The 25,817-nt window shown below is 41.2% G+C and overlaps 1 protein-coding gene across 8 annotated transcripts in view; it reads right to left on the reverse strand.

Annotated features, from left to right (window-relative positions):
- Positions 1–25,170, reverse strand: part of ZNF521 (zinc finger protein 521) — a 234,148-nt gene extending 208,978 nt beyond the window's left edge. Inside the window, exons 1-4 of one of the 8 annotated variants that reach the window (XM_086740745.1) lie at positions 24,581–25,170; positions 23,422–23,476; positions 6,030–6,089; positions 234–413 (exon numbers count right to left, since the gene is read on the reverse strand). In XM_086740745.1, the coding sequence (XP_086596871.1) occupies positions 234–413; positions 6,030–6,089; positions 23,422–23,476; positions 24,581–25,036 (751 nt within the window). In that variant the 5' untranslated portion in view covers positions 25,037–25,170. Of the gene's footprint in view, positions 1–233; positions 414–6,029; positions 6,090–22,235; positions 22,336–23,421; positions 23,672–24,580 lie in introns of those variants that run through there. The other 7 variants (XM_086740744.1, XM_086740743.1, XM_086740747.1 and 4 more) reach the window with 7 other exon arrangements.
- Positions 25,171–25,817: the final 647 nt, after the last annotated feature.

The following is a 25,817-nucleotide window of genomic DNA, read 5'->3' on the forward strand; positions in this document are numbered from 1 at the left end:
CTTTAAATACAGTGACAATGCAGTAATTATCCATAAGTCCTTCGGTATGAGGGAAATTTATAGTGCCAAATTTACAGTGTAATCCTGTTCCAGAATCTGTTTATAAAGGCTTCACCCAAGCATTCAAGTGCAGGAGTAAAATAACTGAGAAAGGAGGAGGGAGATCAGAAGCAGAGGCTGGGAATCAGAAACGGAACAGTGCACGAAGCCACAATGTGATAAGTATTGTTTACCTGTCAGTTGACATTGATTAATCTTGTGTTCTGTGATATCACTCAGTGACTCAAACACCTGGAGGCAGCTGTCACAGCTGTGCACAGCTTCTTCTTCTAACTCCTCCCCTTCATCCGGCCTTTTCTTACAGTCTAGCAGTTCTCCATCTTCTGCCTTGTCTTCTAGTTTACAATTAGGGTCTGAAAGAAAATCAAGAACGTAATGTCAAGCATCTAAGAAGAGACCCTTTAAAAAGAAAAACAAAAAGAAATCAAGATAGGTTCTTGTGGTAATGATGAGAACATATTTGGCATGAGCCTGCAGCACACTGTAGATTTTACTGCTAAATAAGCAAAAGAGGCTTTTTCCTTATTTTATTTCTAATCTCAATGAAAGGAGAATTTTCCTTCTACTCCCACAAATGCAGCTCCATTTCTCACTCAAGCAATTCTTCCATGCTTCAATGTTAGGTTTTTCAATTTTATCACAGCTATTGAAGCTGCTTTGATCATTGTAAGAAAGGATAAACCACCTATGCAATTAGTTTTCAATGAAAAGAAAAATCAAATCAATGAGTGTGCAGAAACTTCTTTTCACTGTTAACTACAGTGTTTCACAGGAAATTACCAGAATTAAGAGACTAACAAATTTGATTTACATAAACATGAAATTAATCTTTACTTTACAACCGACTCCAATACTCCATCACCACACTATTTGACACAAACAAAGCCCTGGAAAGATTATACCCTGGGTCAAAATGCTACACATGCTTTGAACTTGCGCGTGACTTAAGAGAAACCCGATAAAGTTCCTGTATTTGCTAGATCACAGAAAACTGGAAACTAACTATTGTAAAACCTAAGTAGTGCACAAGGAGAGCTTTGTCTGCATTTTGGAGACAGCAGGATAGCTCCAGCCTCAGAGCAGCAGTCCTGAGCCCAGTTGAAGCTTCTAAACTGGAAGAAATGTGCGGTCTCACTGCCATCCCCTATGTGCAGAGAAGCCGCACAGCTCGCTGCGCTACCTCGGTTTTGCAGATGACCAGCACAGAGCGAGATAATGTGAAGCCTACAACTTTCCCTCCTCTGAGGAGGCGCGGAGTGGCTTTAACTACTCCTGACTTTTTGCCCACTTTACTAAAAGCTTCCTTCAAAAGACAGAAATAAAACAATCTGTCTTCCCTAATAAAGCAAGCTGGCACTTAACTTTGTTTTTCCTTGGGAACCACAGCACAACAAGTGAAAAGCAGAAGAAAAATGGTTGTGTACATTCCAGCAAAAGGAATGCAAGCGTTTCACCACTTTTCCCTTTTCTGCTTTGGCTGCTTCATCTTTCCTTTTAGTTATCTGAGAGATCTGAAACAAGTAATTTTAAAAAACAAGGACAAACTCATATAATAACAGGAGATTGTGCAAGTACATTTTAAGATGTTAGGCTCTTGAGCCAAGCGGGTTGCTAACCAGGAGTAGGCTCCTTGTCCACAGCAACACAGAGGTGGTATCTGTGAACCCACTGTATTTAGCATTGCAATCGATTAGGAACATGCACAACTACTTGAATGGAGAGAAACTAAAACATGCTAACAAACACTAAATTCATATTAGAATGGGGAAAGGGTGAGGAGGAGGAGAGAGATTCCACTTTAAACCATTCTTAAATCTCTCTCTCAGCACCCTACAGTGACGTGGGCACAGCCATCCCTGTATTTGCCACTGTGCACAAAGTGCAGGCGTTCCTGCTGCCCACAACGAAGGTCTGGGCTCTCATCATCTTTCCACATCCTTTGGTCCATGTGGCTGCACCCTGCCCTTCAACTGTTCAAACACAGATGGACCCGCAAGCAGAAACTGGAAATGACCCATGTCAGAAAGCCTTCCTCATGCTATGTGGCTCGTAATCAAAACTGGGGAATTTCTTTGATAGGGGTAAAGGGCAGAATTTATTTTTAAGGGAATTATATTACAGAGGGAAACCAGATTAATTTTAAAAAATAAAAACCACATTCAGAAGGCAAGTATGTATTGGCTGTGCAAAAGCCCTGCCTATAAGTACGATCCTTGTATGACAAACTACATGCAAAAATTTATTTCAAGAGTAAAAACTTCAACTTGGGCAGCTGCTTCCAAATAGAGGAGTAGTCTGCAATATTACACAGCAAAAAGGGATGCAAATTAAATAAAAGGACTTCATAGCATTTTAGCCATTGTTGAATGCTCTGAATCTAGTAACTCCCTTTAGCACTTCATTTTCCAGGATATTTTGCAAAATTAATAAAAGTAGTTAGGACACCACCAGGTTATAAGCAGTTCAGAAAAAGAAATTATTGTCTTAACTGTTGCAAACTGACCCCAACATCATTAAACACTTGTTGGAAGGCAGCATGTGCACATCGCATACGATTAGTTGTTCAGCTCAAGCTCCCAGTTTCATCTCGTAAAACTGACAGCACTCAGGGAACTGTGGGCACTGGGTCTGAATTTTAACATGAGTATTTAAATGCTGCACATAAAGTTTACAGACCTGTTTGTTTTAAAATAAGGGCAGTATCTGACTCTGCTTTACGTACAATGCTGAAGGAAAGAAAAGGGAGGGGAGGGAATTCTCAAGACTTATTATTCAGAAACACTTGCACTTTACAGGAATTCAGCAACACAGACGCATGTAGGCATATATGCACCCCTTAGTGCACAAAAGCCTAAAGAATCGCTCAATTTAAAGCCTCCTACTTAGAGACCAGTTATTAAAATTAGAATCATTTTAAGACTAATAAATGTTTTGCTTCCCCTTCTGCATTTGCAGATATAAACTCTACAGGGACAGAAGTCAGTCAAGCTTATTCCCTTCTGCTGCAACTTTAGAATACATGCTCCAGCCAACTGGCACATTTGTTTTTAGGTCAACACTTAAGTGGGACCCTCTGGGACCTAGGTTCGAGCTTAGCCTACGACGGCTTTGTGGAATGAGTTCTGGCAGTCTCAGCCCCTCTCAACAAACGCATTTCCACTGTGGTCTGCTTCCATGAAGAGATGTCACCACCAAAATGAAAAGATATTTAAAGAGAGAAAATATAATTTGGATGCTTTGTGAATAGATAGCTTCTCTGTTACAATAACAAATATCTTCCATTAAGAGCTGGTCTAACCTTAAACAGTTACTTAAACTGAGGATATGCTGCCTTACTTGAGCTGCCCTTTTGAAAGACTAGAATAAAACATATTTTATAAATGCAATATGCATCCATCTATACTTTCTCCTTAACCTGCTGTTCAAAGCTCATGCTCACATACAGACTTCAGGGCAAATGCCATTAATCTTTCACATTTCTTTCTGCCCAGTATCTGCAACAACCATAGCCAATTCCTTCAACAAAGACTGTCTTCATACTAAGATTACTTTTCCCAACATCTGCAAATGCCACTGTCATTTCCAGAGGCTTCCCCGCCCTGTTTCAGAGACTGCCATGCATTAACTGAAATTTTTCAATAGGTATCAGCAACAATACATGCACCGGCTCCATCTGCAGATATCATTGAAAATTATCTAACACAGAAAGGAGGGTTACATTTTTGGAACAGAAATAAATTCAGTCTGTTAAGGAACTTTAAAAAAAAAAAAACAACAACAAAAAGAAGAGAAAGAACAGTTGTCTTCTGTTACTGATTATGTTAACATTATTTACAAATGGAAATTAAAAGAAGCATGATTTTCTCATTACTATGTTCCCTGGCAGGTGGTTCTCCCCTTCCCTTCTTCCTCCTCCTCATAAGGGATGTTATTGCTGTAACTTTGTCTAATAAAACTGCAACTTTGGGGAAAATGAAAAATCGCATTGGCTTAAAAGTGTTGGAGGCAATAAAGACATGGACTTCAATTAATTTCAAGTATGGGAGCGGTTTAAGGCCAACCAGCAGAAATTCTATTCTGTCCATGTAAAAATGAGGTTTCACCACATTTACTTTTTATAACCCATATAAAAGTCAAGTAAAAGTAATGAATATCTAAAAGCCATCTCAGTGGACTGGCAAAGACTATCTGTATTCTTGAAACTCATCTTACATATTTCTGCCTGTGCTACCAGGATCCATAGCTAATCACGACAAAACCATCAAACTACCAAGAAAACAGTCTCCTTTCCAATCCATTTCACTGCCTTGCAGCAGACCTCCTTCCAAGCCACTTCTGCATGGAAAAGTGCTGGCAAAAGAAAGGAAAACTTAGATCATGTGGTTATAATTATTACCAGGCAAGGAATATTTCTTCAGCTCAGTGGTAAAGTAAAACTCTGTCGCTCTCTGCTCCCAATAGTGTCCATCGCAAAACAACTGCCTCATTAAATCTCTGCAGTAAGATTAATATGCCGTAGCTGCACTACATTTATAACTTGGTACTCTATAAAAAGCACATTTAATGGTTAGAGCCAGAGCTTAGATACAAAGTATTACTATAAAAACTTCTGGCAGTGTGTACACAGTGTGGGCCTTCTGTACTGCTTGCTCTATCAGAAGGTTTTTTGTTTTTAATAATCAGCACTGCATTCTTGCTATAGAGAAAAACAGAATGTTAAATCTTGCCTAGAAACAGACAGAGAACAACATAGGATATGATGAGAAATAAATAACTAGCAAGACAACCTAACCATTGAGAATTTCAAGAAAAAAATGCAAAAAAAAACAACCGTTCCTTGTCATATTGATCTCCAGTTTTTCAGTCCTTTATTTTTCAACTTCATGTGTCTACAGCAGTACAAGTTTGCTTTACTTCAAGTTTGCAGATAGCTAAATAATGGAGACATACGTATATTCAGAAGAGCCTGAGAAATTTCCCATTAAAAAGCAGAGAACTCTCACTTTTATTTCCTCTTTTCAAACAATACAGTTTATGCGCAAAGCTACTAGAACCTATAGAAGGCACCAAACAGCAAACAGAAACCCACAGGACTCATACACAAGAGAAATAGAAAGCCTTCTAGCTGAAGAAAAAATTAACTGCATTCTTCACCTTCACAAGAGGAATAACTCCAACTCTTCCCAAACAAATTACCTACATCTATTCAGAGATGGCTAGCCTTCTAGGAACATCCTTAAGGAGTCAGCCCTTACTCCAAAAGGTGACCTCAGCTGAATGAAAGAGCCTATTCAGATGAGTCAGTCCTGCTCTTCAGATAAAATTCTCTGGAATCAGTACCAAAGACAGAAGTTAAGTATTTCTTGCGTTCTCAGAACTGTATTAAATTTTGAGAATAAAAGAGCTCTTGTTGTTCCCGCGAATTAATAATTATTTCTTCGTTATTATTAACAATACATATCCCTGTGATCCTAACTCAAACAACAGCTTTGTCCACCCAATCTCACTGACTTAAAATTAAGGAGCCCTTAATTAATCCCTGACTGGTTAGAAATTATACAAACAACCCTAAAATAAATTACTCTTATCCATAAATTTTACAAATATGAAAATAGTTTAAGTGGAATGAATATTCAAGTTCATCTGAAATGGCATAGGGTGGAGTTTTATGTAGAGAACAATTATTTCTAACAAAAAAAAAAAAAAAGCAAAAAAAAAAGCAAAGCATGCCGTGTTTTAGAAGCATCTCACTTTCAGTTGGCTGACCTACAAAAGACAGAATTTCTAATTCTCAGGAATCGAAAGGTGAGGGAAGAGGAATGTTATTTTCCACTGTGAGCCCCAAGAATGCATTTTAAGCTGAAACAGAGACAGAAGAGTGCAGGCTTTGCAAAAATACCCCGATACAAAAATCCCTCACAACTGTTGTCAAATGGTAAGCAAGCACTAATGAAGGAATTCAGCATTACCAGTCTGTGCGGCTGTGTGTCCCACACCTGCCTGCTGGTCCTCTGTTTCATTTTCTTCTACTGTCAGAAAAAGGTAAACAAAACAAAAACAAAACAACAACAAAAAAAAAGATGTTAGGTAGGTAACTGAAGTGTTTCAAGCACCTTTACACCAGCTTCAGTTCTGAAAGCCAGCAATGCTTGTACAACACGGGCAAGAAAAGCTGCACTGCGAAGTGCAAAAGCCTAGACCAGACCAAAACAGAATACGTTGCTGTATGGAAGCTACAGGTCTGACAGAACAGAGTGACCAAATTGGTTTTGTGGCTTAAAAACAAATCGAATTTCCTCTGGGGTATTTGTCTTCAATGCACTCTACTGTATTTGATTTTGGAACTAAATGAGAGAATAATTCTGGGCTTTAAGATTCTACTCACTCCACATACATAAGAGAAAGCCTTCTCCTGGCAGACTGGAGAGGTGTGTGTGCTAATTCATAGGTAATTTTAAAAAAATAATAATAATAATCCTATATTCAGTAGCAAACATCTCAGCAGTGCAGACAGCCTTGCAAAGGAGAACTAACCCCATGCTGTTTTACTGTATACACCATGCCAGCATCTTTCCCTTGGCTCACAGCTTTCCAGAGCAGCAGAACTAAAAATGATACAATTCTTGTCAGATTCACTATTCAAAACTTGTTGGGTGAGAGTGAACCTAACAAGAGCCGTTCTGCTGCTACTTTGAGAGTTGTTCTCGTATGCTCTGATACAATGCCTAAGATTGACTCTCCCAAAGTAAAAGTAAGGGAAGAGCTAAAAGGCACAACCATTTCCTTTTCATTCTCCCAAAGACGGAGTTCTTTGAGTTAGAGAACAGCAGAGAGAAAAGAATTCATTCTCCCTCCACAGGGGAAAAAGCTGAAAGGGGAAAGACTGCACTTCTACAGCATTTCCACTCCCAAGAATTCAGACCTCAAAAAATAATCATGCAACTGAGTTAAAATTTAAAGATTTTTTTTTCCTGGTTCTTGGGACAAGAGAGTGCAACACTTAGGGTCACATATAAATCTAGACATATATTCAAAAGAAGAGATACATATACACACTCCACAGGTACCTCTTTTCCTCCTCCGCCAACCCCAAGGCTTCATACAACTGGTTGTTTCTAGAATCTGAGTTTCTAGAAAAAAAACACCAGTTTTCATAAGGACACTCTTAGGACACCAAAAACTTGAAACACAGTGCATATATTAGAAAGAGTCAAGTACAATCTCTGGAGGACTCATAAAAATCTCTCTATCCAGTGGTAGTAAGCACACTCTTCTCATCAACAGAGATCTGAGAAAGGTTCCCCAGCCCTGGAGTAAGTCAAGTGTTTCACAAAATACCATTTTATGAGCTGACTTCTCAGCTGAACTTGTATTTTGCAGCTATGAAGTTACCAGTACTTCAGCTGTGATAATAGTGTACAATTTTCTTTGTTATGCTGAAGCAGTCATCCCAGCAGTCCTCACAGCTAAAGGAAACTGGTCAGACAAAGAAAGCAATGGGAAAAGCTCAGGAAAGCTGAGTTTCAGGGAACACGTGGTCAAACACAAACTAAGCTAAATAGAAAGATTTCTCACTAGGGCAGCACATATCAGTAAGACTTGTTAATACATCAAGAAAAATAATGAATACAACTAGTATACAGTTTAAAAAAAAAAAAAAGATATACCTCCATTTGTGACCCCCTCAAAGCCCTCGGTGAAATCTCTGCAGCAGCCCAACCTGACCCTGTTTATGCCCACCATCAGCTGTTGATCTATTTCTACAAAATCATCTTAAGAACAAGCTCTAAAACTGAAAAATTAGTCTGCTTTTCCATCCCTCAAAGGAAACTCATCTTGGTCACCAGTACCTACTGATCAGCCTTATTAAAGGTTGCAGATGTATCGATTATCTACCAATGAAATCCTCAACCATGATGCACATCATAACTCGGCACAGAAAGGCAATTTAAAAACTCTGCCATTTTTTATGTCTCAAGATGGAATTGAGGTGCCCAAACATGAACTTTTCAAGAACAGATTCTCAAGCTGGAAACTTCAAAATAAAGCAGCTACCTGCTAAGGAGTGAACAAGATCTGCTTGTTTGAAGCAGATCTCCATGTCTAGGTGTCTGCAAACTAAAATGCAAGCATTCATTTTTTCTGCTGTTCCGTACTGCATGTCTACTGCCACCAGCTGCAGTACCGGAACCTCTCGCTACTGGTGAGAAGTGACTGCAAACCAAAGTGTGCTCAGCTTCGCGCTGCTGACCGAGAGGCACACCAAACATGCTTAGGTCTTAAAATGGAAAAAACCAAACATGGATACCACCTAAAAAATTGTCTTCAGGTATGCAGTTTTGGAATGTGAAAATAAGACCATGTGTGCCTTGTGAAACCAAACGTTTAAAAACTTCCCTGCTATTTAGGGATCTGAAAATTCTGCGAGAGCTGAGGTTTCCTTTCAACAAAGGCTGACCACTATGTCTTTATTACACTAAAAAAAGGAAACAAGTATCAGAGCCGGTAACTTTGTGGTTAGCATCTTTCTAAACCGTTGTTCAAGCTCTTTAAGGATTCACAGTCACAACAGAACCAAGTGGGTTACAGTAGGCCATGGCACAAAGACTTGCTAATAATATTCAACTAGACTGATATATATTTGTCAGGAAAATTAAAACTGCATTTCAGGGGAAACATGGTAAAAGGGGAAATATGGTAAAAGGAGTAAGAAAACTACCCCACAAAATCCACAGAATTGGGGAAATAGCATTAGCACAAATCATCTACCAAATAGCATCTCATTTTCCTTTGCATTAAGTTAGGTCATTCCTCAACCAGCATGAGTATTTGTTACATTAAGTAAGCTCCAGCCGGTAGCACCAGATAAGCTCCCGAGTAGCACCTTATGCCGTTCCACAACCAGACTCTGAACTTCATACTGTTTCAGCTCTCGGGCCACTGTTAAACTCACCTGACTATGGAAGGTAATGTGACATGCAACCAATGTTAACTTCTCTTAAACATTGACTATACCATATTCTTTCAGGAAAGGAAGGCAACTTTAAACAGAACCTATATAATGAGATGCTTTAAATTTTGCTAACCAAAAACATTTCTCTAGCGCTAGCATGAAATGTAACTAAAAAAAAAAAGTCACAAGGATGATACGCAGATAAAAGAGTAGCACATACGCACTATTATTAATTCAAATGTCAAAATTACCAATACTCTAAGCCTGTAATTGCACGTAAGGATGTCGTCTTGACTACAGCATAAGGCAAGATAAATTCTAGACAATGAAGTCATAGAATACTTGTAAAACGAGAGGCCTTAGGAAACCAGAACAATAGCTTATGAATCCAGACTCTGAATGAGTGATGTTACTGCTGAACAGCGCTTCTAGATACATTTGAAATAATGTTGTCACCAAAGCAACAATATTTCTTGTCCCTACAATTATGTGTTTATGACCACAGGTCACCTGTTTTGTTAACCGTAGAAATATTTCTCCTTAAAACAACAAACCATCAAGTCCCTACTATATATTTCCTCAGTGCAACTTTTGAAAAACAAAACAAACAGGAACCTCAAATAATAAAATTTTTTTAAAAAGACCAGGTCACCACAACAACTGTGGCACCACGGTTCTTGAGAGTAATTTAAAAAAAAAAAAAAAATCTCAGTAAGGGAAAACAGAATTCTAGCATGTCGATTCTATCTCCCTTTATAAAAGCTTGTGGTTTGGACGGATACCAGTTTTAAAAATTTTGCTGAAAAAAAAAAAAGTATCTCTAAACTGAAGCCATATCTATGTGAAAGGTTAGGACATTTTAGCTTTGGTACGGCCAGTGTCCAAGGCTGGACACTGGTTTCAGTTCAGAGCACCTCTCGTGCTTAGGCTGCTGAATTTCAACATTAAGACCAACTATTCATTTTTAAAGACAAAAAACAAACCAACAAACAAATCAAGTAATAACACCAAGGACAGTCAGTGAGGAAAACCTGTGGGAATTTTGATATAGAGATCCTAAAAATAGAATTAATCTCCTGACTGCTCTACAGCAACACCTGCTGATCAATGAGGATTTCACCCCTTTTGCCTACGGTCTCTTTATGGGACACACAGTTAGCCTATAAAGGAGAGAGATTATTTTATAAAGTTAGTGCAAAATATACACAGATCTTCTAGCTTGCAAAATCTCATTTATATTCTAGTGACCAACCAGGATCTCCTTCACTGAAGAGTTAATCTGTAGATTTAGCACTCTAAGGAAGAGGACAAGTCACTTCTGGTTGATGCCTGGGAAAAACCTTGTATGGAAAAGAAAAGGATAAAATTAGAAATGTGGAAAAGGACATTTTCACTGAAAGGGAAGCCTTCTGGAGAACTCTGGCTAAGATTTATGGCTTCTGAGCTATTACAAACCATAATAAAATAAAAGCAAAAGATAATTGAAAAAAGTCTATTCTCTTCTAGTCTAGGTGGGTTAATAAATTTTAAAAATGAAAAAAAAAGAGCTGCCCTGAATGTCTGAGCCTCTTTTCAGCTTGTTAAACAAAGCAGGAGAAGCACATATCCCAAAATAAACTATAAAAATAGATTGCTATTGATTTATCCCTTCCTAAAACATATTCCTTGAGAGATGTGAAAATAAACCTAATATAGCAACTAAGACTGTTGGGATAAGAAGTTTAGAATATATATTTTTAACTTGCACTTTGCATTTCCTATAATTCAATACTTAATCTATAAATTTCCATTAGCATATGATTAGTAATTCAATTTAAAGCCATCTTTGCACAAAAGCCTTTTTCTTAGTATGGCAACTTCGCCAAGTGCATCTTCAATCTACATGTTTGAATAATTTCTGCAGACAAGTAATAGAGACACTAGCTGTATTAGCATAATCAATACACAATTTACCGAGTTACCCAGACAGAACAGAAATAAAACGTGTGTGCCATTATTTCAGTACCTACAAATGACTGTAATTTCTGGAAGTATCTCTCTACTTTTTTTTCCCATTCCTCCTCATGGTCACATAAAAACCAAGAGGACATTCATACTGCTACTGTCTACAGGTAGATATTAAGTATGATTAGATAGATTAATCACATAGCAGAAAGCAAATTTAAGAGCCTGTTACAGGAGGTGCTGAGTATCCTCTAACTTTATTAAAGTCAATGGATTTTGAAGATGTTTCGCACTTTGCAATAACGTGCTGTGGAAATACATCTCCATAAGGGTTCAGTCAGGATACAAAACTGAAATTAAAGAAGTTCCAGAGTAGTCTTAAATACAGAATCACATATTAATGCATCTCCTGCTAGGGTTATGCCTTCATCTACTTTCTTCTCTCCCTAGGTACCACTGGTGCTCTAAGATTCACCTTTCAAACTCTTCTGGCCAACACCTGCGAGCACAGGATTTCACATGTGGCTATGCCACATGTAAGGAGCAATTCAGTGGGTGACACCTGGAAGTCAACAAGCATTTCAAGCTGCTTCATCGTGTCCTTTAAGCTAACCGGCACTCATAGAAGTTCAGAACTACTAAGAAAGTCTTGTTTTCTGAACAGCTTCACCTCGTATCGGTAGACGTCTATTAGCTACTAGCCAGAAACCTGATTACCATTTTGACTCCCAAATGTACATGCACCCTATGGCTTTAGGGCCAGAAGAGTCAGAAAAAGAAATGCATTGGCATATTAACATTCCAAATATCTATACTCCAGATCTCTATTGAAAATTAGTTGTGTGTGTAGCCACAACTGTACAAAAATCCAATTAATTATATGCATGAATATTTGCATTTCTGATTTTTTCCTTTGTGCTGTCACATACCCTTTTTCCTATTTCTGCCCCACCCAGCATTGTAACAGTATTCTCTTGATACTTGGAAATAATTATTTTCCTTAAAAGATTCCTGTTATATAAAGAATTTTTTCCTCTTGCATTTGCTTCTTCTGGAAGACAAAACCCCTCATAGCATTCATATTCTTTACTTCTCTCTTTAGTCTACCCCAACACTAAGCTTGGGGTTTTTTTCCCCCCAATGTTCTTCTTGTAGAAAGACTGAATTAGGAGTTCCCAATTAGACTGCAGTGGTTGGAAAATATTATTCTTATGCTAAAATAAAGTATTTTTCTAGGCAGCACATAAACATGAAAGTAATAAATATACTTAAGTGGAAAGAAATTACGCTTAAGAAATCCTTTGGATATTCTTCGAACCCTTGATCTCAAGGACGACAGGATCCAAATGTGACAGCGTAAAGACATCCAGTTTTATGTAACATTGTGTGCAGAAAAGTCAGGAGATGCTCTTTCCTGCAACAGAGGGAGAATTCTACAGAAACCCCAAAGCTGCGGGTGGGGGAATATCTTTTTCTGGATAGCTGAGGTAGTAATCAATTAATCCTGCCCAGAATGCTAACTTTGCCTCCCTAATCATGCACCTTGTAACAAGCTTAAGCCACATCTACATATACTCATATTTTTCTTGTTTAAAGTCAACTAATAATGGTGTGATACATTTTTTAAAGTACTTTCCTCCAAAGAATCTAAAAGCTCTTTATAAATCTCAGGTAAACTCCAGACATCCCTAAGACTCTCGATCATGCAATGCAACAGATCATAATGGATCTCCAAGCCAAAATGAGGACCATGGTGAGAATTAGCAAAGCAAGAGGGAATCTCTCTGGGAGTCAATTCTTAGAACTAGAGTCAGGACTCTCAGCTGTCCTGCCTGTCTCAAATTGAGTACTCCACCTCCATTCCTGACAATGTGACTGCAGGCATCCAGTCCATTTTGAGAATCGACAGAAGTTAGGAGGCTAACAGAAACTTTGAGCCTAATTACCAAACCCAGCACAACACGAATGTTTTCCAAGTGATTCCTCTCAGTATATTGAAGCTAGGTATCATCTTAGCTCTCTCAAAGGGACATAAGTAAGAATTTCTGGTATTCCTACAGACCTGTCTTTTCAACTGTGCTTAGAAAACAGGAAATTCATTGAACACTGTCTACAAAAGCCTAAACTCAGCAAGAGAGAGCAATCTGAATCAAAGTGACGTACAGATCACAGAACTTCAAGGTAACCAACATTACACAAGTCTGAAGACAGCTGATGTAAGGAAGGGCTATGAGGACCTACAGTAAAGGTTACTGTAGATGATCATTGCCTTTGAAAGTTAAGCCATTTATTTCTGTGCCTAAAATGAGGCACTTAAATTGAGGAGTTTGGGTTTTCTGACACCATTCCAACAGCAAAACAAAATGCAGCTGCATGCTTTAGCTCTATTACCTAAAGACATACATTTATCTGAGTCAAAAAAAAATCTCCTTTCAACTGAGATTATCCTTAATTTACCAGAGATCTCCATCTATTGTGTACTAGGGTTTTATAAGTTTCTTTTTGATCCCTCAGACTCTTTGCTCTGTTCTAGATGAGTCTCTATCATGCAGAACAGCACTCTCATCTATATCCACAAAGGAGCTTAGAAGCCCAAAAACTACTGAGGGGATGCTGCATCTAAATCGCCAGAAGTTCTGCTCAGATGTCACTCAGGTCAGGCAGTACCTACGGTTTTATCACCCAGGCTTTCTCAGAGCTGCGCGGCTCAATGCTGAAATCAAATCAAAGCCCCACCGCAGCTAGATAGTGGAAAATTAAATATTCTCCTGCCTGCCCTGGCTTTGGATGCAGTTTTATGGTCTGGTTCTTCAGAGTTTACATACTCTTCCCTGGTTGCTACAAGATAATGGCAGAAAATGTGTGGGTTGAAATACCTCTTCCTTTCCCCCTCTTGCCCACACCCACTGGTTAGATCACTCACCCAGGATGTGGGTGGCACCAGCTCAACTTTCTTCTCTGTCAGAAGGATTTGTACTCACGTCATGAGCTTCCTAAGAAAGAGCACTTTAACCTCAGACTTGAGGTGCACTCATTGATTGCTGTTGAAGCTGCCATACCTCATCTACCACACTCGGTGAATCAGGAAGAAGGAGAATTAGTATGATACCTTATCCTTGTGGTTAGGGCACCTACATGGGAAGTGGGACACATAGGCTCCAGTTCTAGTTTCACTGAAATAATTAATCAGAAGTAATATTGCAGTAAGTATTTGGCAGACCAGGACTCAGGTCTCCTCTTTCTCCATTGGTACTCGAGCCATTAGGGCCATGAGTTTTGTGTATGAGCACTCCTTCTCACTCTCTCGTCCAACAAATACTTAATTGCACTTTTGAAAAGGGAAACATCATTGGCAAAAATAAAAGGGCAACTCTCACTCATGGCACAATATGCTGCTGTGTAATGACTGATGTACTCCCTGTGAGATACAGATTCAAACAACCTTAGACAAAGCACAGAACAGGACCTCCGTCTCTCACATGCTAGCAGGGCAAATAACTTTCCCTCTCCAGTAAAAGGGAGAGGAAGAACAGCAGCACAACCTCTCAGTTCCTTCTAATTCGGGAAGAAAGGACCAACCTGTCCCCTATCTCCAAAAAGCTGGATCAGATAAGTGACTGCTATGAGATACCCTATTGAACTAAGACACCCACATCTAGAACAGGGGAGAAGCTCAGACACACTATTCTTTCCAGGTTTTTCCTACTGTCTCCTTAAGGAAGTTCCTACTCAACAACATTCATAAACCCCTAACCCACCTATGAATTATATAAAGAATCCAAGCGCCTAGTGCAAGATGGCTATTCCACTAGGCAACTAGGCATCTGTAAACTAAGCACTGCAGCATGCAAGTCTTTTTTTTTTTTTTTTTTAGGACCTAGACTTAGAGCTTTCTGACCTCTCTTTATTGATTTACATTTGTATCTGGCTACTGAGTCTTCTGCTCACCATATTCACCAGAAATCACAAACCAAATCTTTTCCTATGCTTTAGCTCTTTGTAAGTCACGTAACGCAATCCCTTCCCAGCAGTTGTATGTACAGACCAGTAGCAACTCATTTCCTCCTCCCATCTTCAGAGTGAAAACTTTACATCAGGCATGGATCTGACATCCTGTTGTCCTGGAACCAGTGAATCAGAAAGTTCCTTCCTCGCAATTGTATTCTTTGGAGGTGGAAAATAATTAACTTCCCCGCCCCCTCCTCCTTCCTACTGCCACTATCAAAGTTAGAAACTCACTTGACTCTGTCTGGAAAAAAAAAACCCAGCCATCATAATTCAGTGCCAGAGAAAGTTGTGTTGATCAAAGCATAGCCCAGTCTTCCCAAGGACACTGCCTCACTATGTTACATCATCCAGTCCAGCAACATATCAGCTATTTTATTTTTGGTTTTGAAGTTCCTGTCAAGAAATTAACGAGTCAATAATGGAAGTTGAACTTGATAGGTTACCAAAAGAATAGAACAACAACAAAAAAAATAATTAAAAAAAAAAATTATAACAGAATTCATTGTTTGAAATATATTTTCCCCGCAAAACACAATCCAATAATAACAAGGGCACAAGTTTTAGCAACTGTGTACAAAACTCTTCTATTGTGCAGTTAACCAGGACATTCAGACTTAAAAGAGCTCTAGCTTTTCCACACTCGTGAGTAACACTGAGTGCCTGTGTGAGAAACTAGGAGAAAGATTTTGCACTTCCTACAAGGTAAGGATAAAATTCCTGTTCCAGGCTATTGCCTCACAGGAGAGAATAAGCCCTCCAAAACGGGGTTTGGGAAGGAGGGAAAATACCGATACCCTCACCATCAACAGCTGTCCATTTGTCCTCAAGGCAAAAAAGTGTTCTGCTTCAGCCAAGAGGCCATTTAACTAATGACTAGTACTTCCAAAATTGTAAGAAGGCTAACTCGTTACTGATACCATATTTTTAAAGAACCATAGTAAGCCGCTATCACATTAAGAAAGAAGAAAGGAAGGAGTAAAGCCACTATACCAACAGATATATAAGTGACTTCAAGAAATCTTGAAGGACTAAAAATCCTAACCTTAGAAAGAAAAATTGCACCTGTATTTAGAAGTGAAACTATCAGATGAATCACTCAAAGACACCCCTCTGCCTTGCTCCCATGATTAAAAAAAGGCGGGGGGGGGAAGCCACAGTGAAAATACATCCCCCCAGAATTTAAAATTTAATTTGGCATTAATTGTGCAGAATTGGTAAGTAACAATCCTACAACCCTTTGGAGTACACATTATACAGATTCAACTGTACAAAGAGAAGTTGCTGCGCACAGCATGCACAGCATCACTCTAGCTGAAGGAAAATCTAAAAGGCTCAAATGTGCACACGCTAGAAGAATATGGATAATCTACACTAAATCTTGAAAAAGGAGGGAAAAAAAATCCTCTACATCTTTTTCTCAATAATTATGCTGTATAGAGGCGGGGGGAAGAAAAGTGTTTGATACTGAAGGAATGTGAAGTGGGAAAAAAAAAAAAGTGTGAACAGTGATAACTTATATCGTAAATACGGAGGACAATGGTCCTGGTTCAAAAACCCATTGGAAGAGGGCAATTTTTTGCAGTCTTACTAATCTGTGCACAGAAGAGCATAAAGCTTTTTTTTTTTTTTTTCCTAAAGTAGGAGGGCTGAATGAAAATGTTAATTATAACATGTTGTAATAAGGATACCCCCAAGATCAGCCCTATCTTTTTTGCTACTGTGTAGTCCCTAGGCATATGGCTAACTACTCCTTGATCATTATCCTGGCTAAAACTAAAGCTACTGAAGTTTAGGAGACTCATACCTAACAGAATTTCTTTCATCTCTTATAATTGCTAAACTAGCATAATTACTTACACTTGAGGTGAAATAGAACCTAAGTTGTCTAAAATTAAAGTTAAAACAAAAACAAACCTCACCACCTCTTTCGGGTTTTGCACATTCATCTTTTGTCAGAACCCTATGCCAAGTGTTGCATTATGATTTAAAAGTATTTACGAGCTTCTCTTGTGCTATCTGACTTTTGTAAAGAGAGAAATTGAAAAACTTTAATGCTTTGTAGTAACACACTGCAAAATCTATCTGAAAACAGACATGTACATTTTCACAGCACCAAATAAAACAGGCCAAATTCTTCCTAGATCTGTATGTTGTCCCTTCAGGGAAAAATATATATACATATGTATATATGCCAGGGTTCTGATTTAAGTGAAATAGTGCATTTTCCCCACGCCCAGCTGGGACTGATTTTGAGCTCAGGTAGCCCTACAGGAACCAACCGAAATCGTAAAATACAGCTGGGAAAAGATGCTAAGAGGTCTGTCTTAAGCTATCAGCATTTATACTATATTTTAATCTATCTAAAAAATCAACTCCAAGTAGCTTATTTTCAGTGTTTTACACTGAAAAAAACACTGAATTCATACGGTCTACATAGAATGTTAATAGTTCTTCCAGATCCTTTCCTCATGTGCAATGATTCAAAAGGAAGATTTCTTTTTTCCAAAATGCAAGAGTTTCAAAATACCGAATCGTGTTTCAGAACAAAGAAATTAGAGCTATTAAACCAGCTGTAAATTAGACTGAATGAATTACAGAGCAACATAAAGCCTTTCAAGACATCTTAGATCATGGCAGATAACGTTATCCAACACATGTTAGATAAGTGCCTCCATACTGACAGCTTCCCTTGTTACACAAGTTAACAGCAACTCGGGAAAACAAAATCAAACCAAACCAAACACGCAGCACTTCTGAGCCTCTTAAGATTATCTTTGTCACAAGATTTCACCTTTATGGAAACTAGCAGTACAGCCAGGAGCTGTCTAGACGCAGCTCGTTTAGATGCTCACTCCTAATAGTACCTGCCCCTAGAAAGTAGATGGTGATGGTCAGTATAACTCATGCCAGCCCCAGAAATGACTGGGTAGCATTACTGTAATGCTACAGCTAATCAAGACCATCGATACCAGTAAGTCAAATGAAGCCAAAGTCAATGAATATTACTAAAGGTTAGGGATGTTTTTGTTGATAGAGATTTTTTTTTTCATATATAAAGGAGCTGGGGCTTGCTTTGGCAAGTCAAAAAGAGAACACTATAAATAACCTGCATTATAAAAAGATGCTAATCTTAAATCCTCTTTGCAATTTGTTTTTTCATGTACTCTTTTATGTTCGATATCTTTATTTTTGCCCTTTTTTGGATGGCCAAATAAAAGCCAGCAATCCACTCATGCATCAAACAGATGTTTTTGCTTTTCAGGCCAAATGGAATCTTATGAATTTTTTGTTCCCTCCCTATAAAATGATGATGCCAAAATAACACAGTTCCTGAAAACAGCCCGTTCAGAAAAAGTTCTTTGGACCGGTAATAGTGAAACTTAAAGTCAAGTTCACAGAAATAACACCAATACTAATTGCTGGTTTTGTTTATGCTGGATTGATTATAGTCTAATCAGCAGACAATCTAATGACTTTCGAGTCTAGTCCATGCAATTTAGAAGCCAGGGAGGGTTCGGGCTGAGAATAAACACTCAAATACTTGACAGATACACAGAAAGGTAAAGGCTACTGTTCGAAGGGGATCCGAATGTCAAATTCTCTCTGAACTATTGCCGCTATGAAGTAAGGTGTTTGTTTTAATCCACTACTGTTCTACCTTCCTTGGTACTACACCACACCACCTGCACCTCTGTATGAGAAAACATCCTTTCACTTTGAATTTATAATGAGAAAACAAGTCACATTAAAACACAGGTACATTTGCTCAGTCTGCCGACATTCTGCATGAGTTCAGTTGCAGTTGTAAATTCAGCCAGGATGGAAAGAGTACCTAGGTTTCCTGAAAAAGAGGAAACAACTTCAAGAGACACTCTGGGCTTGCCAAAATATTTCAAGGTACAAGCCTTCTTTAAGCAGAACACAGATATGTAAAATGCAGTGGATAACTTTCCTTCTCATCTTTCTAGGAATTAACATTCAGTAATTTTGTTTCTGCAGTTGAATATGGGATACAAAATTACAATGCATGAAAATTGACTTTGAAGTTGTTTTTTTTTTTTTTAAATAAATCACTTTCAGAGATCAGCGCTTCTATGAAATGTGTGGGGCTGTTCTAGTTTCCTTGTGATGGCTTATCTAACACCTACAATTTCACTGATTTTTCATGGGTGACTTCAGCATAATGCATATTACCTGACTTCAGCTTAGAGAAACCTGGGTTTAACATCTAGTAGGACTACATTTCCATGCAGGTTTGTATAAAGAATACCTGGTTTTCTCTGCAAGGGACTATGGTTTTGTAACTTTGTTTCTAAACAGAGTTCTCATCAAAAGCCAGTAGTAAGGGCAAAAGAAAAACCTCAAGCCCTCCCAAAACTAAAACCCCATAAACCAGAAAGTGGAGGGAGGGGGGAGGAGGTCAGTAACTGAAGTGTGATATCTACAAAGCATGCCAAGTCACAGAAAAAAAGGTTTATCATTCAAATGGCCAAGTTAAACAAGATACAAGCGAGCTGCTCTCCTCCTCATCCCTCGCTTTCTCATCTCAGGGGGTCTCCAGCATGGTTTTACTTAGGGAATGCTGTTGCCCTTGGGTGTTAGAGGAGTTTAAGAAGTCACATTAGTTGCCCCTCCTCAATACCCTTCCTTCGCACAGTGGCTCTTTTGGGGCTCATGCACAGGGATTGGACCTCGGACTTATCTTTCCCCACCCGCTTTTCTCCCCACTGTCCTCCCTCCGCCACCAAATGCATTAGGTGATTTTGATCAGGTCAATGATATCTAATAATTTTTTTTTTCCCAGAAATTAGCCAAGGAAATGGGATAAATTAATCAGTAGAATGAAATATAGGTCAGAACTGATGAGTTTGATGCAACTGATCCTTCCTCTGCCTAAAAGAACGTGGCAGTTGAACTTTAATTCCTCCTTCCTAAGGTAAAATAAGATATTCAAATCACAGTTTTTCAGAAAGTGAAATAATTTACTCGCCTTTTGAGACTTCTTTCTTGCCATAATCCTACAGTATATTTGTAAAAGACAGTGCTTTTCACAGAAAATAATTATAATCTCATTTTTCCTTGGATAGATGTTTTTATTATTTCCAAATTGTAAGAGGCTTATCTAATTTTAGCCTAGGTCCAAACCTGAGATGCAATCCTTACCAAGAACTGGGGGACAGTCAGACCAAAGCTGGCAAGAAACCAATACGGGGGGGGGGAGAGAATAAAATAAAAGAGAGAGAAAAAGAAATAGAAAAGGAATGTAAACAGAAACCAGGGTAATTAAAAAAAAAAAGTGTATTTTCAAGAAGTAGAAGAAATTTAGTCATTAGCAAGTTCTTTACACCCACCATTTCAGATGAGCATTAGTTTCATGCATTCAGTATAAAAAACTCAATTGTCATTTTGTTTTAATGTATTTACCTGCCTTCTATCAGTATTCCCCTAAGATATAAGTTTCAAATTAAGTTATCAAAAGTGACAGACATATCAAAAATATCTCTTATATCTTCCACCCAGAAAGGGTTGCTAAGTACATGACAAATTGGAAACGTAATGTGTAACTCCATATTTTATTTAGACGTAAAACAGCACTCGTGAGTTTAAATAACTCGTTTACATACATTCAAAGAATAGTTTTTCAGAGACGCTATTTAAAATACTGTTTATTTTTAAATTGCAGAACTGTATTTTGTACTGACTAAGTCAGTAATACTTTAGAAACAAGGAATTTTTAAAAACGCTGCATTGGAGGTACAGTTGAAATTCTCCTTGCAACATCACTTACGGCTTTTGATTGTCCACTAAAAATGAAGATGTAGTAATTGATGGGCAGACTCTTATCAATGAATTTAAATGCTATGTCTATGCAAGCATCTTTCAGCTTCGCAGATCAATTGCACTATTAGCCCTTCCAGAAATCTTACAGTTGGACTGCTTTCAGAATACTATTAATCCACTCAAAAATGGACATGACTCAAGAAAAAGAAAACAGGGAAAATGAAAAAGGTATTTGAACAAAGACCACCAAGAATGATAACCTACTCCCTAAAGGTAATTACTGCAGCAATAATTACAGATGATGATTGATTTACTGCCTGGTTTTAGCTGAAAAATAGTAAATAAGACACTGTAAAGAAATCTCTACCATCTCTACCCTGAACATCAAGCAGTTTTCTTAAGTCAGTAGTTTATTGTCAGCAAATCCAAGCTACTCTCCATCTGACTCGTACAATGTTGCTGTTTTCTCATTTTAGGAACTCCCAGGCTACCGGTACACAAGGAAGGCAAAGCCCATACCTCCACATAAAATGGAAGCTGTATCTTTTGTTTTAAATTAACTGTGATATTTACAAGAAGATATTTGAAACAAACCTCCTCTCTGCAACACATGTAACAAATAACCACGAGTAAACCCCCTCCAATGCCTAACAGGAGAACAATTTCCTCTATTTGCCAATTAATTCTGAACGTTTATTCCTTTGCACTTAAAATACTCGGAGGTCTAACACTACCCTTCAGTCAAAGTTTCCCAGAATCTTTTTTTTGCAAATACAGCTAATTGGTCGCTCTCCTACTGGCTCTAAAACTCTTAGGCGCACGTAAATAAATCCTCCCTGGGAAGCTCGGAACATAAGCGCGCGCTCAAGCAACAGAACTTTCATTGTGGTATCATTTCTAAGAGGTAAGGGAAGAGGCGGCTCGTTTGTTCTTCACAAGATGCCAAACAAAAGCGCTACTGAACCGCGCAAACTTCGGCAAGCCAGATACAGACAGCAGCAGCAGGTAAAGCAGTAAATTCAAGGCATCCTGTGTTCCCTTTTAAAATATCTGGAGAGTTTTAAATTAAAAATTAAAAAAGAAAAAAAAAAAAGAATTAAGCCTGCTCTAAAGCTCACTGAAGTCAACAGGAAGACTTCGAATAGGGAACTCCTGGGAAGAGTTGTCTCAAGCGAGGGGAGCGCAGTTTTTTTTGCCAGCTCCTCCCGCACAAGTCCATAAAAGCGGACCCCGATCTCCTGGTTTCTAACTCTCTAAATCGCGCCGGTTCCTCGGCGCTTAACTCCTGCTGTACGCCAGCCCCGCCGAGGACAAAACAAGGCCTCGCCGCCAGCCACGAAGCGGCCCCGGGCTCACGGCCCCGGCCGGGGGCTCGCCGCTGCCGGCACAGGCAGCGGCCCCCCCCCCCCCCCCCCCAACTACCCCGGGCCCTTCTCCCTCCTTCCCCACCTCCCCCCCCAAAAAGTAGACAACTTATAGATGTTCTGACCTGATGCAACCCAGGCTTTATTCAACTTCACCGCAACGCACAGACCGACCCGGGAGGATCGCGCCCATCCAGAGATCTTTATTTGAGGTGACAGCCACCCTCAGCCTCCTTCCCCGCTCGCAGGCGGGGGAGAAGCCCCTTCCCGGCCGAGGCCAAGGGCTCCTCGGGGGGCGGCCAACGGCTCCCGGCTCCTCTGAGGGGCGGGGGTGGGGGGGCGGCCAACGGCTCCCGGCCTCTCTGAGGGGCGCGGGGGAGACCCCGCGCCGCGGCGGGCTGAGGGGCGGCGGCGAGGGGCCCGCCGGGCCGGCGGGGGGCGGCCGCGCCAGGCCGCGCGGGGCGGGGGAGAGGAGAGGAGGGGGCGCCCGGGCCCGGGACGCCGGCGGCCCCGCCACAGCCGCACAAGCCGCCCTTTGTCCTCCTCCGGGTCGCGGGCTTCCCCCCCACCCCCGCCTCCTCCAGGGGGTCCGAGCCGCGTCCGCGCCACTCGGGGCTGCGGGGCGCGCTCCCTTCCCGCTCCCCTCAGTACCAACCAACCCCCCCCCCCCTCCCCGTTATTTCAGTATTTACGCGCGCGTTTATTTATTTAACCCCCCCGCCCGTCACACATTCCCCCCCCCCCCCCACCCCGAGCGGCGAGGGGCCGCTTCACGTGACAGCCGGCGCCACATTCCTCCACAGCCCCAACTCCAGCCCCGCGCGGGGAACTTCGGGCCCGCCCCACCCCCACCCCGCCCGCGCGCGCCCCCCGAAACTTCTCCCCTTTCGCCCGCCGGCACCGCGCGGGAACCCGCCGGGAACGAAGGGATGGGGGGGGGGGGGGAAGCCAGCAACTTTTTAACTATCTATGCAAAAAAGCACAGTTGTCGGCGGGCCGCTGCGGCGCCGCGCTGCTGCCCGCGCCCGCGGAGGGCCCCGGGGGCCGCCGCAGCCGGCTGTCACCGCGCCTGCCCGCGGCAACTTTTCCAGCGCGGGGCCGGTTCGGGTCAGGGTGGGGGCAGCGTTGCCTCTCCCATCCACCCACCCATCTTTATTTTGGGGTGGTGAGCGGCGCGGGCGGTAACTCAGGGTGCGGGGGTTCCGCCGCCGGGCGCGGAGGCAGCGGCGGAGCCGGGCTGGGGTTTGGGGCTGCCCACCGCGGCCGGGGGAGGGGGAAGGAAAGGGAGGGAGGTGGGGGGGTAGTACTTACCTTTGAGTGATCTCGGTTTAGCTTGCTTGCGGCGAGACATCCTAAAAGCAAACAGCTGAAGTTGTTTCAATTTCAGCCCTGTCACAAACTACACTTCCTCGCGGCCGAGGAGACCCCGCGGCCAGACTTGCGCTCCTCCGCCGGCTCCCTGGCTCCTGCCCTCCCTCCCCGCCGGCGGCTGGACGGGGGGCTCAGCGCCTTGGCCAGGCAGCTGCAACCAAAACTTTCCCAGCTTTCAGCACCCCCCACCCCCCGCTTTCCCGATCTCCCCTCTACTCAAAAAAAAAAAAAAAAAAAAAAAAGAAAAAAAAAAAACCACCAAATCGGGCAGAATACTTTCAAATCCTAAAAAAAAAAAAAAAGCCCCCCAAAAGACGTGAGACAGGGGAAAGGAGTCCGATCGTTAGTAGTATAATAATTTCTTTTTACTCAAGAATTTACATAGTCGATTAAAAGCGGATACATTTAAAAAAAAAACCTGCTGAAAATAATCTGCTTTTCCTATTTCCTTTTTTTTTTTTTTAAAAAAAAGTGTTAAAAATCCTCTTGATTTGTTTACAAACCGATTCTTTCTGCAGTTTGTGAAAAACGAAAGAAAAAAAAACGGATTAAGGTCTTGCACAAAAATATAGATATCTCTATATAATCACCCCCGTTAAATCGCCCGCCGGAGTGAAGACAGTTATAAATGGGGGGGGGGGGGAATGAAAGAAACAAAAATCACTTAAAAATTCAAAGCAACAAAAAGCCCTTCCTTTCCTTTAGGAAAAAAAAAATATGAAAATAACCTAAACTATTTTCTTCCCCCCCAAAAAATTAAAAGCTCCAAATTTTTTGTTGTTGTTTGTTTTTGTTGTTGTTTGGGCTTTTTGTTTGTTCCCCCCCTCTTCTCCACCCCCCCCCCCGCCCCGTGCCCCTTGTTTTGGGGTGGGATTTTTTTTTATCCTCCTTTTTTTTTTTTTTTTTTTTTCCTTCTTCTTTCTCCCCCCTCCTTCCCCCCTTCTTCCCGAAGAGCCGGGTCGGCGGTAGCAGCCCTGGATTTTGGGAGCTGGATGTTGCTCTCTAAAGTCTACGGCTGGCTCGGCGGCGAGAGGAGGAGAGCCGGGAGCGGGAGGAGGAGGAGGAGAAGTGTGCTGTGTGCTCCCTCCTCATCACAAACCTGCAAGGTCTTGGACTGCGCTGTCGCTCCGGTAGTCCACATAATAATGGAAAATGGAAGCAAGGCCCCCAAAGCCATCAGGATGGCTCCAGAGGGGGCCCCTAACCCGCAGGGACTCGCTCTGTACGTAATCACTGAGGAAATCATTGTCAGCCTGCCTGCACTCACACACAGACAGAGGGGCATGATTAAAAGGCGAGAGAGAGGGAGCGGAGGAGGGGAGGGCGGCGGCCGCCGCCAAGACCCGGACTGGAGCCGGCGGCCAGCGCTGCGCGCCGGGATCGGGAGCCGCCACCGCCGCGGGAGAGGAGGGGGAGAGGCACGCAGGCAGGCAGGGATGGGGGGGGATTGAGGAAGAAAGAAAGAAAAAAAAATAATTAAAAAAAGAAAAGAAGAAGGAAAAGGAGAAAGGAAAAAAAAAAAATCCCCGCCGCCGCCCGGCTCACACACATACATACACGCCGCCGCTGTAACGTTATTAGAGCTACACAGCGGATTTCTCGGGTCTCTTCTGCTCGCTCTTTTTCTCTTCAGAAATTAAGGCAGAGCCGCGACTGAGAGTGGGAAAGGTCCCCCTTCTGGTAGGATGGATGTACGGGAGGGAAGGCAGGCAGCGCCGAGGAGAGAGAGGGGATGGGTTGTGGGGTTGCATTGTTGCCGACGGCTTTTTGTCTTTTATTTTTTCCCCCTTCTCCCCCCCACCCCTCCCCCCCCCCAAGTTCTTTCCTAGAGATGCTGGATGCGGTTTTGTTTGTAAAGCAACTGACCTGCCAAGTCTCACTCATGACGGATTAACTTTAGAGGCAGTTTTGTTTTGTTTTCGCGAGGGGGGAAGTCTCTCTGAGTCTGGTGATGAAGGATTTCCCAGTATGATTTTAAAAGCGAGTATTTCTGCAACTCTCTCCTCTTTTATTTTAAAATCTTAAGCCGCTTAAATTACCGCGGGTTGGCAACCCCCGAAATAACTTTTCCTTTTTAAAGCTCTTTGTGAGAGGTAAGGAAACACGCTAGTCTCGGTAACTAAATAATATATTGCCAGGAGAATTGTTTCTAAAATTGATTGCACTGTTTTCCAGATACAGTTTTGTTTACTAAGACTCCCCTCCTTCCAACAAGAACCAGCTCTGTGATTCACTCTGCGGAGCAAGGGTATTTATTTATTTACTAATTGATTGGAGGGAATATACATGACATAGAGTACATCAGAAGCTATGAACAGAGGACCTTAAAAACTGCT

The sequence above is a fragment of the Chlamydotis macqueenii genome, chromosome 2 (genome assembly GCF_036417535.1).
Source record: "Chlamydotis macqueenii isolate bChlMac1 chromosome 2, bChlMac1.mat, whole genome shotgun sequence".
In the NCBI taxonomy this organism is placed as follows: domain Eukaryota; kingdom Metazoa; phylum Chordata; class Aves; order Otidiformes; family Otididae; genus Chlamydotis; species Chlamydotis macqueenii.